At 41.1% G+C, this 15,000-nt stretch overlaps 1 protein-coding gene across 1 annotated transcript in view; it reads right to left on the reverse strand.

The window, feature by feature from the left end:
• Positions 1-15,000, reverse strand: part of LOC106872633 (outer dynein arm-docking complex subunit 2) — a 261,939-nt gene that overhangs the window by 119,691 nt on the left and 127,248 nt on the right. Inside the window, exon 12 of the mRNA XM_089338944.1 lies at positions 1-48. This exon is cut by the window's left edge and continues 162 nt beyond it. Coding sequence (XP_089195070.1) covers positions 1-48 — 48 coding nt within the window. The remainder of the gene's footprint in view (positions 49-15,000) is intronic.

Genomic DNA, 15,000 nt, shown 5'->3' on the forward strand with positions numbered 1-15,000 from the left:
TACTTGAGGGTTATCGGAGATCTCTTTCAGTATTTGCAGTGAACCAATCTGAAGAAATAAGAAAACGAAGAGCTAAGTAAATAGACAGGCACAGAATCAGAGGTGGGGGTGGAGAAAGGGACACAGGTTGTGGCCAGAAAATGATTCAGCCCTAAACTGTTGTCTCTATGAACCCTTAAATGTCAGGGATGAGGGACCTTTTTCAGAAGAAAGTTAGAATTGCAGGAACATCAGAATGTGCATTTGTGTGTTTGTGCATTTTGGGAGCAACTGTGCTAAGTAAAAAATCAAGAATCTTTAATTTTGAAAAGTTGGAGGTATGCACCCTCCTCCTCCTCCTCTTTGTGTCTGTGTCTGTCTCCCACCAACCTGACTACTGCTGTTGGTATGCTTATATCCCCATAACTTAGCAGTTTGGCAAAAGATATTGACAGAATAAGTACTGGGTTTAAAAAAGCATAAGAACTGAGGTTGATTCATTCAACTAAAGTTCTTCAAGGTGGTACCCCAGCATGGCCACAGTGTAATCACTGAAACAAGTAAAAGGAAAAGATAAAAGAACACACATTTATATATATATATATATATATATACATATGATGAGCTTCTTTCAGTTTCCGTCTGCTACATCTACTCACAAAGCTTTGCTTGGCCTGGTGCTATAGTGGAAAACAGCCTAAGGTACCATGCAGTGGGACTGAACATGGAACCATGTGGTTAGGAAGTGAACTTCTTACCTCTTGGCCACACCTGCACCTATATGTATGTGTGTGTGTGTGTGTGCGTGTGTGTGTGTGTGTGTGTGCATGCATGTGTGTGTGTATATATATACATACACACATATGCATATACATATTCATATATACATGTCATGGGCTTCTTTCAGTTTCCATCTACCAAATCCATTCACAAAGCTTTGGAGTAGTGCTGTGCCATAGGGTGTGAAGCAAACTTTTAGCACACACCCACACTTGCACAACAACAAAAGCCAATGTAATGGTTTATCAAAGTCAAAGATTATTTGTTTCAGTGAAGCATGGAGCAGACTCACTCCCACAATCACTTCCACTCAGTCGTGTGGATCTAGAGGTAAGTCGACCTAAATACAACAACTTATGAAAAGGCAACCCACACACTCTGACAGAAATACTTTCTCATTGTTCTCAACTGAACTACAACACATACACGCCCAGTTCAGGTTAGAGTCTTTTGTGTGATTTGGTGTGTGTGTGTGTGTGTGTGTGTGTGTGTTGATGTAGCTGTGTGGTAAGAAGTTTGTTTCCCAACCGCATGGTTCCAAGTTCAGTTTCACTGTGTGACACCTTGGGCAAGTGTCTTCCACCATAGCCTTGAGCAGACCAAAAGTCTTGTGAGTGGATTTGATAAATGGAAACTGAAAGAAGCCTGTCATAATGACAGATAGAAAAGGACGTTTCAGCATTTGGCTGAGATCACCAACTAGTTGTTGGACCAGGGTCAGTGGAGGAGGCCAGACAGTAAAGGAGAAAGAGTGACAAATAGACACACACACACACACACACACACACACACACACACGCGCACGCACACATACAATATACAACCTCAAACACACACACACACACACACACACACACACACACAGAAATGTGACTAGGATTAGTCTCGAAAGGAAGAAAAGAAGAAAAAAGTGGAAGATATTCCCCCATATATATAAGCATATAAGCACACACACACACACACACATGCACACACACACACACACACACACGCACATGCACACAAGCATGCATACCTATGACAATACATTTAAAGAGAAGCAAGTTGCAAGCCAGCAGTATGAGGTGGTGGGGGGGGATGGAGGGGGGGATGGAGGGGGGGGGAGGAGGGGGATGGAGGGGGTGACAGGGGAATGTGTGGGTGTGTGGTAGAAATACCAAAGTCAATTCACAAACACACACACGTACATACACACATGTATATATACATGCGTGCATTCACACATACACATATATACACACAAACATATATATACACACAAACATACATAGTCACACACACATGTATACATATACATACAGACACACACACACGCACACATAGATAACACATAGTAAAACAAACTTATATACACTCACGCACACGTACACACATACGTACACACACACACTCACATAACACACATATTCACACAAACATATATATATATATATATATATATCTATATTTGCATACACACGCACACACACACACACACACCAACAAAGAATGCCCTAAAAAGATGAAAGGAAAAGAAGAAAAGAAAGGAAAAGGCAAAAGAATGCAAAAAAAAATTAATAGAAAACGAAAGAGACAAGGTAGAAAGCGATGGTGGTGGTGGGGGGGGGGGTAGATGGGTGTAAAACTGTGGGTTTCAGTGTCACATACTTATGTATGTATACACACACACACAATCAGCTGAGTTGCTATTCATTCTCTCTGCAACTAACAGCCAGAAAGAAGGGAGAGCGGAAAATGAGGGTGAGTTATCAATACCGAGAAATTACCCCAAAATTGTCACACGCCCCCCCCCCCCTCCGAAACCCAACCCCTGGATGCAGAATCAGAGAACATGGTACTCTCTTTCATAGAATGCAACGTGCAGTCATATGTCTGTACCATTTTGTACAGGAAGTTTGGCTTAAATTTCATGATATTTCATGCTTCCTTTTTTCAGGAACAGCTTGATGTATATTGGTGAATTGTCAAAGCCGTCGCAGAGATTAAAGATTAAAGTTGTAGTAGAGTAAAAGTTAGCGGACATGGAAGATTGGTTTGTTGTTGTTGGCACTCTGTCGCTTATGATGTCAAGGGTTCCAGTTGATCCAATCAACGGAACAGCCTGCTCGTGAAATTAACGTGCACAGTTGAGTGAGCGACCAACAAAACTCCTTGTAATACCAAAGATGAACTGAAGGCAAGGATTATGGCAGCATTCATCAACTTAAACAAGAAGATCACCCAGGAGAGCTGCAAGAGGTTCCATTACGATCTGGAGGCCATATGGTTGAAGCCAATGGCGATTCTATTGAATAAAGATATGTTTATGTAATTTTGGTAAATTTATCTGTTAAAATGAGATGTCAGTATTATTTTCATTTTCGTTTAATTTAGACGACAATTTGTTCACCGCACCCTGTATATATATATATATATATATATATATATATATATATATATATATATATATATATATATATATATATATATATATATACATACATACATACATATATATATATGTCCAAATTGAGGAAGTGGAACAAGTAAAATCTAGGTTTCATATGCTTCTTAGCTAATTGATCCTCCGGTGTAACAAATGAATGTACATAGACTGCATTTTACGCATTCCACTCCCTCAATCTGGATTTTTATTCACATTAGTAGCAACCTAAGTTGCTAACTGTGAGCTGTACAGAAATCTTCAGCTTATTGGATTTCCTTGTAACTTTGATATGGGAGAAAGGGTGCAACCTTTGACACCAATAAATTGTTATAGTTGCTGACCATACATTGTCCACTTGTTTAGAGGACAGTTTACTCACTGTACCCTGTATACACACACATACACACACACACACACACACACACAGACACACATGCACACACACATACACACACACATGCACACACACATACACACACACACATTCACACTCACATAATGGTCTTTCAGCTTTTGATTACCATATTTATTTACAAAGCTTCCGTCTGTCTGGTACTATAGCAGAAGAGACATACCTCAGGTGTTGCACAATAGGTCTAAATCTAAGACAAAATTGGTTGGGAAGCAATCCATTCTTACAGCATCTCCTCACTCAATGCAGGATTTCCCCTACACCAGAGTCCACATGAAGCTGTATTTCATATGTACAGGTTGTTTGGGCTAAATTTACTGGTTTGCTTGAAAGGAAAAAAAAAAACACAATAGGCGTAGGAGTGGCTGTGTGGTAAGTAGCTTGCTTACGAACCACATGGTTCTGGGTTCAGTCCCATTGCATGGCATCTTGGATAAGTGTCTTCTACTATGGCCTCGGGCCGATCAAAGCCTTGTGAGTGGATTTGGTAGACGGAAACTGAAAGAAGCCTGTCCTATATATATATATATATATATATATATATATATATATATATATATATATATATATATATATATATATATATATATATATATATGTATAGTTCTGTGATGCAACCAATCTTATGGTCTGCAATACCAACTTCAGGAAACCTGCCAGTCACCTAGTCACCTACCGCTCCGGCAGACACTCTAGCCAAATCGACTACATCCTCGCCAGAAATAGGGAAAGAGGGCGGCTTATAAATGCCAAAACCTACCCTGGCGAAGAATGTACCCCACAACATAGATTAGTAGTTAGCGACTTTGGGATCAAGGCAAAATGGGTGCCCAGAATTAGACAGGCTTGGAGAAGAAGGGTGTGGAAGCTTAAAGACCCTGCAAACGGACAGAGACTTAGAGACAAGTTACTTGAAGCATTTAACGAAATAGAAGGGGATATAGCATCATACAACGTGGAAGACAATTGGAGATTTCTGCGGGACAACCTGTTGAAAGCCACCGACCAGATTTGTGGGTGGTGTAAGGTCCCCTCCCAACCCAGAGTAACGTGGTGGTGGAACAAGGAGGTAGACAGGGCTATTAGACAAAAGAAACAAGCTTGGAAGGACTGGAAGAACGGTGGTAGCAGGGAATTGTACCAATGTGCCAGAAGGGAGGCTAGGCGACAGGTTTATTTAGCCAGAGGGGAAGCAGATAAGGAAAGATTTGCCAATGTTCTGCGCCGTGAGGACCAAAGACTCGAGGTATTTCGGGTTGCAAGACAGTGTAGGAGAGAGAATAGTGATGTTGTAGGAGAGAAATGTGTTCGCATGGATGATGGTACGCTTGCATTAAATGAGGATGCAAAGAAAGAGGTCTGGAGATGCCACTACGATAGATTGCTTAATAAAGAGAATGAATGGGAGAAAGAGAGCCTGCCTTATGTCGACCCAATAGAGGGACCAGCTATCCGAGTTGATAGTACCAGGGTAGATAAAGCAATTAAGAGTATGAAGACCGGGAAAGCCCCCGGCCCATCAGGAATCACTGCAGAGATGCTCAAAATATCTGGCAGTGTTGGCTATAGCCTAGTCACCCGTATTACGAACCAGGTGATACACGAAGGAGTCATACCCTATGACTGGTGTAGCAGCATCATAGTCAACTGCTACAAAGGTAAAGGGGACGCTTTAGATACAAATAATTACAGAGGCATCAAGCTGTTAGATCAGGTTATGAAAGTTACAGAGAGGGTCATAGCCCAACTAATTAGGGAGCGAATCAATTTAGATGAGATGCAGTTTGGGTTCGTGCCAGGTAAAAGCACTACTGATGCCTTATTTCTAGTGAGACAGTTGCAAGAGAAATACCTAGCCAAGGATAAACCTCTGTACCTGGCTTTCGTTGACATGGAGAAAGCCTTTGACAGGGTCCCCCGATCCCTTATCTGGTGGTCAATGAGGAAACTTGGGATAGAAGAATGGCTAGTGAGAGCTGTGCGAGCCATGTACAGAGATGCGGCCAGTAAGGTGAGGGTTGGAAATGAGTACAGCAATGAATTCCGGGTAGAGGTAGGGGTCCACCAAGGTTCCGTCCTCAGCCCCCTATTATTTACCATAGTCCTCCAGGCAATCACAGAGGAGTTCAAGACAGGTTGCCCCTGGGAGCTCCTCTATGCTGATGACCTTGCCCTAATTGCGGAGTCACTATCAGAACTAGAGGAGAAGTTTCAGGTGTGGAAGCAAGGTCTAGAACTGAAGGGCCTTAGAGTCAACCTAGCTAAAACCAAAATCCTAATAAGTAGGAAGGTAGATAAAACACAAACCCCTTCAGGTAGATGGCCCTGCTCAGTATGTAGAAAAGGAGTAGGTAGTAACTCTATAAGATGTACCCGGTGCAAGCTATGGACACATAAGAGGTGCAGCAACATCAAAGGCAGGTTAACTAGCAAGTTAGTTTTTGTTTGTGGCAGATGTTCAGGTGCAATAAAGACTGCAAACAAACAGGAAACAACTTCTATCTCATTCCAGGGTGAAAAACTAGAGGTAGTCGATAGCTTCCGCTATCTGGGCGACCAAGTTAGTAGTGGGGGTGGGTGCGCTGAAAGTGTAGCTGCTAGAATAAGAATAGCCTGGGCAAAGTTTAGAGAGCTCTTACCCCTGCTGGCGACAAAGGGACTCTCACTCAGAGTAAAAGGCAGACTGTATGACGCATGCGTACGAACAACCATGCTACATGGCAGTGAAACATGGGCTGTAACTGCTGAGGACATACGTAAGCTCGCAAGGAATGAAGCCAGTATGCTCCGTTGGATGTGTAATGTCAATGTGAATACCCGTCAGAGTGTAAGTATCTTGAGAGAAAAGCTGAACATTAGAAGCATCAGTTGTGGCGTGCAAGAGAGACGATTGCGCTGGTTTGGACATGTGGTGAGAATGGAGGAGGATAGCTGCGTGAAAAAGTGCCACACCCTAACAGTTGAGGGAACCCGTGGAAGAGGTAGGCCCAGGAAGACCTGGGCTGAGGTGGTGAGGCAAGACCTTCGTACATTGGGCCTCACCGAGGCGATGACTACGGACCGAGACCTTTGGAAATGGGCTGTGCGTGAGAAGACCCGGCAAGCCAAGTAAGATCGTTGCCAGTGCCCCTGGACTGGTTCTTGTGCGGGTGGCACATGAGATGCACCATTTTGAGCGTGGCCGTTGCCAGTACCGCCTGACTGGCTCCTGTAGGATTTTCGAGCGAGATCGTTGCCAGTGCCCCTGGACTGGCTTGTGCGGGTGGCACATAAAAGACACCATTTCGAGCGTGGCCGTTTTCGTGCGGGTGACACGTAAAAGCACCCACTACACTCTCTGAGTGGTTGGCGTTAGGAAGGGCATCCAGCTGTAGAAACTCTGCCAAATCAGACTGGAGCCTGGTGTTGCCATCCGGTTTCACCAGTCCTCAGTCAAATCGTCCAACCCATGCTAGCATGGAAAGCGGACGTTAAACGATGATGATGATGATGATGATGTATGTGTGTGTGCATGTTTGTGTGTCTGTGTTTGTCCCCCCAACATCGCTTGACAACCGATGCTGGTGTGTTTACGTCCCCGTAACTTAGCAGTTCGGCAAAAGAGACCGATAGAATAAGTACTAGGCTTACAAAGAATAAGTCCTGGGGTCGATTTGCTCAACTAAAGGTGGTGCTCCAGCATGGCCACATTCAAATGCCTGAAACAAGTAAAAGAGTATCCCATCCAAAAATGAAAGTATTTAAAAGAATCAAAAAAATATCATCTAGATTATGACTAGAAGATAACAGTTTACTCTACATAGCCACTTACAGCTTCCACTAAGGCCTCAATACAGCTCCGATATCTAGTACATGTGTTCCTCACTGTGCCCCTGGGAAGATCTTCAAATATCTCCTTGACCTTGGCTACCAGCTAGGCCTTTTTGTTGCAGGTGATTGGTGTGTTTCTCAACCATGCTCCATACATAGTAATCCATGGCGTTACAATCAGGGGAATTGGGAGGCCAGAAATTGGGGCTAGGGAAGTCATAGAAATTCCCCGGAGGTATGGCAAGGAGTCAAATCCTGATACCACACATATGGCTTTCCAGTAGCAACCCTCTCCAGTGATAGTTTGACTGCAGTCTCTAGCAGCGTCACATAGATGTCTGAATTGAGCCTAAGGCCCTGTTCAAAGATGCAGGGAAGCATGACATCACCCTAACTGGAGACACAACCAAAGACCATTGAAGTTTGGGAAACTTGATTTTCATGATGTCCATATCACATCTTAAAGCCTTTACTACATTCAAAGACCATTTAACTGGAGTCATGATACGAGCATTTTGACACCTACAATGAATCATTGTGATACAGGTAACTCTTTTCCAATATTCAGATGGTTACCAATCTCCCGTGGAGATGCAATGGCCCAGTGGTTAGGGCAGTGGACTCACAGTCATAGGATCGTGGTTTCGATTCCCAGACAGGGCGTTGTGAGTGTTTATTGAGCGAAAACACCTAAGGCTCCACGAGGCTCTGGCAGGGGATGGTGGCGAAACCCTGCTGTACTCTTTCATCACAACTTTCTCTCACTCTTACTTCCTGTTTCTGTTGTGCATGTAATTCAAAGGGTCAGCCTTGTCCCACTCTGTGTTACGCTGAATGTCCCCGAGAACTACGTTAAGGGTACACGTGTCTGTGGAGTGCTCAGTCACTTGCACGTTAATTTCACGAGCAAGCTGTTCCGTTGATCGCATCAACTGGAACCCTCGACGTCGTAAGCGACGGAGTGCCAACAACAACAACATATACATAAACACACACAAATGCATCTATACATATGGTAATGGGAGAGTTATTATTGAATTATTATGCTAATAAAATCACACATTCTGGCTGTAGTGCACATCAGTGTTATTCTTAACGAATCAGTTAATCAATCAATTATTGTTTTCTGTGTCACCTCAATTATTATTTTTTATGTTCTTCTATTGAGGCTTTTTCAATGATTTCCCATTCTACATTGAAATAGACACAGATGTATGACAAAAATGCAAATTATGACAAACTAATCAATAATTAATTGTTCAGGTAACAATAAAACGGAAGTGAACTACGACATGTGTGTGTGTATTCTTTGACAGAACAACCCTCCCAAAGTAAGGAAATATTGGTTTCAATATACAGCATATACAAGGGGATACCCAAAAGAAACTGGAATTTTGCAATATCATTTTATTCACTTGGTTTTACATGTTCATACTTTTATCGCCTTCAAAATATTCTCCATTTGAAGCAATGCATTGGTCCAGGCATGTTTTCCATTATTTGGAGCAGTACTGGAACTCTTGCAAAATAATGCCTTTTAATGCCTCTGTTGTTTTTTTGTCTTCACCTCTTCCACATCTGCAAATTCCATAGCAGCAGCTTTTGTCACCAGTGATGACCTTTGAAAAAAGGTCCAGACCAACTTTCAACTGTTCTTTCAGTTGATAACATGCATTCAGTTGTAACTGCTTTTGATCTTCCATAAGCAAGCAAGGCACAAATTTTGTTGAAGCTCTTTCATTTGCAATTCCTCACTCAAAATTCATTGGCAGGAGTTCTAGGACACACCAGTCATAACAAGTGTGTTAATTGTTTGGTGACAGTCCTCCCAGATCAGTTCATGAATTTCATGATGTTTTCATTCATTTGGGAGGTTGACGGTCACCCTGTTTGAGATTGGTCCTCAAGTGACAAGAGATCATTCCTAAAGCATGAAATCCACTCCTAGACTTGTGTTTCACTCATGGCAGCAGCCTTGTAAGCTGTTTGAAGCATGACAACTGTTTCAGCCACTGTTTTCCCCAGCAGAAAACAGAATTTCATAGAAGCACATTGTTCCTTCATTTCAGCCATCACAAAAATCGATGAACAGGGAAGAAGCACTGCAAAACAAAGACACATCACATGGTAGTATGACCCCCACTGGACACTGCTGGTCAGCAGACTGTTGCCCGAGAGTTGCATCAAGTGACTGCTAGCAGAGATAATCTGAACTACAATGTGCATGTCCCACTGATAACATTTCCGGTTACTTTTGGGTACCCCCTTCTATATTATATATATTATGTGTGTGTGTGCACGGGTTTATCTATTAGTTTTAATCCTGTTTTACCATCCTATGATGTTTTAGAAAGGTCTATTATCATGGTACTGTTTTACAGCTGAATGCCTTTCACTTGTTTTTGTTTGTTTTGCAAGTAATGGAGCCGTTATTTTACACATCTTCCAAGATGCAAAAGCAGTCAATGATTTGTTGACGGGAGAAATGACAACATCATTACTTTCATTTGCAATTCCTCACTCAAAGTGTGATATTTTGAGAAAGGACATATGCAAACAAACACACAGATACTCACATGTATTCATATACACATCTAAATGAAGACAGCAGTATAAAGAAGTGCCAGTCACTGAAAGTGGATGGTTCCTATGAAAGAGGGAGACCCAAGAAGACATGGGCTGAAGTGGTGAAAACTGATCTCAGGATATTGAGGCTCACAGAGGAAATGGCAATGGACTGAAATATCTAGCAGATATGAGGTTCTAGAGAAGATCCATCCATATCAGTGAAACTGAGTTCTACAAGTGTTGTGTCCCACCCACGTGTAACAATAAAATTTTCCCACACCCTACCCCGGCAAACTAAACTACATCTCCTCTTTCAAACTGCATCTTTTCTCTTCCGCACATTTCCTCTTCATACACTCTGATTATCGCTCACTTCCCATTCCTACCCTCACTACCCTGCTCCCTACTCTTTATACCCAGGTTCTCACCAGGCACTGCAACCTCCATCTTCCCTCCCTACTCATGCCTTCTTAGCAATACCTGGCCACGTATATTATAACCTCCTTACTTTGAAGACTGGGTGGAGGCGCAATGGCCCAGTGGGTAGGGCAGCGGACTCACGGTCATAGGATCGCGGTTTCGATTCCCAGACCGGGAGTTGTGAGTGTTTATTGAGTGAAAAACACCTAAAGCTCCACGAGGCTCCGGCAGGGGATGGTGGCGAACCCTGCTGTACTCTTCCACCACAACTTTCTCTCACTCTTACTTCCTGTTTCTGTTGTGCCTGTAATTCAAAGGGTCAGCCTTGTCACACTGTGTCACGCTGAATATCCCCGAGAACTATGTTAAGGGTACACGTGTCTTTGGAGTGCTCAGCCACTTGCACATTAATTTCACGAGCAGGCTGTTCCGCTGATCGGATCAACTGGAACCCTCAACGTCGTAAGCGACGGAGTGCCAACATTACTTTGAAGACATACCTTGGCAATTGCCACCTCATTCTTCCTTATTCTACAATCCCATTTATGCTCTGATCTCTGCTCCTTGTGAGTATACCCTGGCACTTGAGGGTAGAGATGGGAGGTGTAAGATTTTGAATTTCTTCCTATAATAATATTGTATATGACTTGAGATGTTTACCTTGCCTTAATGCTTGATGTCCTGTTTAACAATTATATATATATATATGGCTAGTACCGGATATTTTAAAGTGTGTTTTTAAGACTGTCGTTGAAATGCTTCTTTGGCATGTACTGGGGTCATTTTCCTTGCTTCCGTTCATCATATAACACCTGTTTTGGCATGTAGATGCCCTCTAAATGGACAAGATGACTTGACCATCTAAGCAGGTGTTTCATAATTATGGACTTGATCCTCATCAATTTTGCCAACTGCAGTACTTTTGTATCAGGGTACATGAGATCATCACGAGATTGCTAGAGTGATGACATTTATTAGTGGTTTTCCCATTGTGTTGATGCACCACTTTCTGTCATCAATAAAACTGTTGGCATTTTTCATGACATGGATATGCTAGTTATGTAAATAAATGTAACCCAGGAGCAGCTGTGTGCTGACATGTCATCAAGTGAGTGGCATTGCTATCAAAGCCACTCACCTGATGCATATGTATGTATATAAAAGAGAAAATGAGAGAAGGATGGAGAGATAAAGAGAAGGAAAGATAAAGGATGGGTTGAACAAGCAGGAAAACATAATGACGTAGATAATAAAAGAGAGAGAGGGAGAGAGATGTGGATTGCTAGCTGATAAGGAAATAGATATACAAATAGGTAGATAGATTGATGGACAGGACTGTTTTAGATAGAGAGATAAAGAGATAAAGTAGTGAAAGTAGAAGGTTGACAGAGACAATTGAGATAGGTAATATAGATAGATTAGTAGATAATGGCAGAGAAATAGATAGAGAAAGACAGAGAGGTAAAAAAAAACTAATGAAGTACTCTTTTACTCTTTTACTTGTTTCAGTCATTTGACTGCGGCCATGCTGGAGCACCGCCTTTTAGTCGAGCATATCGACCCCAGGACTTATTCTTTGTAAGCCTAGTACTTATTCTATCGGTCTCTTTTGCCGAACCGCTAAGTGATGGGGACATAAACATACCAGCATTGGTTGTCAAGCAATGCTAGGGGGACAAACACAGACACACAAACACACACACATACATATACATACATATATACGACAGGCTTCTTTCAGTTTCCGTTTACCAAATCCACTCACAAGGCTTTGGTCGGCCCGAGGCTATAGTAGAAAACACTTGCCCAAGATGCCACGCAGTGGGACTGAACCCGGAACCATGTGGTTGGTAAGTAAGCTACTTACCACACAGCCACTCCTATGCCTGTGTGTGGTTTATTTATTTTGAGCTTGAATGATTGCAGGACAATTCATGGCACACCATACAAGTTTGTCTGATTATTGTACTATCAGAGCGTGAAACTTAGTGGAGTTCACAATTTAATCTTGTCATTATTTAATGATTCTTATCTCTCACTATATGGACTGCTTCAACTACTTGATTTTACCAACAATGGAACAGTGTGTGTGCATGTATGTGTGTGCATGTGTGTGTGTGTGTGTGTGTGTGTGTATGTGCGTGTGTATGTGTGTGTGTGCGTGTGTGTGTGCGTGCGTGCGTGCGTGTGTGTGTGTGTGTGTGTGTGTGTGTGTGTGTGTGTGATAAGTAGTTATGTAAGAGGACAAGAGGATTCTGAAGAATTCGGGATAGGGATGGACCATTTATCTGAGATTAGCAGTGGGAGCAGATCTCAAGAAGTTGAGCCTCATAAAAGGGATGGCAAAGGTTGCAACAAGGGGTAAGATGCTGTGTTGAAGAGGACTCAGCCGACCCATGCAAGGATGGTAAAAATGAACATAAAAATGATGATAGTGAAGATGTCAGATTCTCTCATTGTGTGCGTGTGTAGCATCATCATCATCATTCAATGTCCGTTTTCCATGCTGGTATGGGCTGGATGGTTTGACATGGAGCTGGTGAGCTGGGGTGCTGTCCAGACTACAGTTGTCTGTTGTGACATGGCGTCTACAGCTGGATGCCCTTCTTAATGCCAACCATTTTACAGAGATGGCAGTTATGGAATGAAATATGGTGACTGCTCACTATTGTTGGAGGTGGACAGACATATCTGGCTTGTGGTTGCTGTGATAAAGATGACGAAAAGAAGCAAGCAAGGGTTAAGTTAAGAGTTATGTATGTGGCTTTTGGGTAAACCTCCCATCCCTGAAAACGCTGCACGCTTCTACACATTCCATTTCTTCAAGAACACCAACCTTAAAAATGCATACATTTTCCAGATATTCTTTTCCAGAAAACTCTTGTTGCCTTGCAACACCCCAGAGATGTCTTGGTGCCAATGGACATAACTCTTAACTTAATCCTTGGTTTGTTTGTTTCATTGTCTTTTATGCAGCAACCATAAATAGGATGTGCCTGTCCACCTCTAACAATAGAGAGCAGTTTCCATATTTCATTCTATAACTGCCATCTCTGAAGAGTGCAGGGTTACATAATTGGATTGTTACCTAACACTGTTGAATCCCTAGTACGAAACCAAATGGTAAGATAACCATAATGGACATATAATACTGTACACTTTGATTTATATATATATATATATATATATATATATATATATATATATATATATATATATATATATATATATGTGTGTGTGTTTTTATATCATTAATAAATTCGTAGAACTCATCAATAATATATTCAGGAAAACAATATTTAATATTTTGAAAGATATACATCCAACATAACATGGTAACATAATAAATTTAAAAGTTTAAAACATAAATATACGGAATATAAATATGAATACATATAAAAATCTAAAAATAGATATATATATGTTTAAATATATATGCGTATAAAAATTTATGTATAAAAATTTATGTATAAAGAAGCATGAATATTATAAATTCTAAAATATAAAATATAAAGAAACCTAAAATATTTTATATTTTATATTTTAGAATTTATAATATTCATGCTTCTTTATACATAAATTTTTATACATAAATTTTTATACGCATATATATATCTATTTTTAGATTTTTATATGTATTCATATTTATATTCCGTATATTTATGTTTTAAACTTTTAAATTTATTATGTTACCATGTTATGTTGGATGTATATCTTTCAAAATATTAAATAAATATTGTTTTCCTGAATATATTATTGATGAGTTCTACGAATTTATTAATGATATAAAAACACATATATACACATTTATTTGCTCAAGATAATTGAGCACTCAACATAAGTTCAGTTATATATTCTTTTAGAATATTTCTTTTAGAATATTACTTATAAAAGTTATATATATATATATATATATATAGAAAGAGGGAGAGAGAGAGAGAGAGAGAGAGTGAGAGAGAGAGAGAGAGAGAGAGAGAGAGAGTGAGAGAGAGAGAGAGAGAGACACACACACACACATACACACACACACACACACACACACACACACACACACACACACACACACACACACAGATTGGCTGTGTGATTAAGAAGTTTGCTTTGCAATCATGCAATTTCAGGTTCAATCCCACAATGTGGCACCTTGGACTGGTGTCTTCTACCGGCAAAAGGGACCGATAGAATAAGTACTAGGCTTACAAAGAATAAGTCTTGGGGTTGATTTGCTCGACTAAAGGTGGTGCTCCAGCATGGCCACAGTCAAATGACTGAAACATGTAAAAGAATAAATGAATACATTTTGGCTGCAAAATCTTATATGGACCCCACAAGGGCCATGAAGACCCTGGCTGAGAACTGCTGTTGTAATATAATGGTTCTGCAAAAGGGACAGATGGAATAAGGACCAGACTTTAAAAAAATAGGTACCGGGAGGTGGGGTGGTGGTGGTGGGGCTGATTTGTCTGATCAAAGCCCTTCAAGGCGTCAGCCCAGCGTGGACACAATCCAGCAACTGAAACAAGCAACAGAAGATAACTGAAGATATAGTCTGCTTAGCTACATCAGTGAAAGAGGTAATTGTGAAGTTGCCAAGTAAAAATCTGTC

The sequence above is a fragment of the Octopus bimaculoides genome, chromosome 21 (assembly GCF_046866305.1).
Source record: "Octopus bimaculoides isolate indiv1 chromosome 21, ASM4686630v1, whole genome shotgun sequence".
Taxonomy (NCBI): Eukaryota; Metazoa; Mollusca; class Cephalopoda; order Octopoda; family Octopodidae; genus Octopus; species Octopus bimaculoides.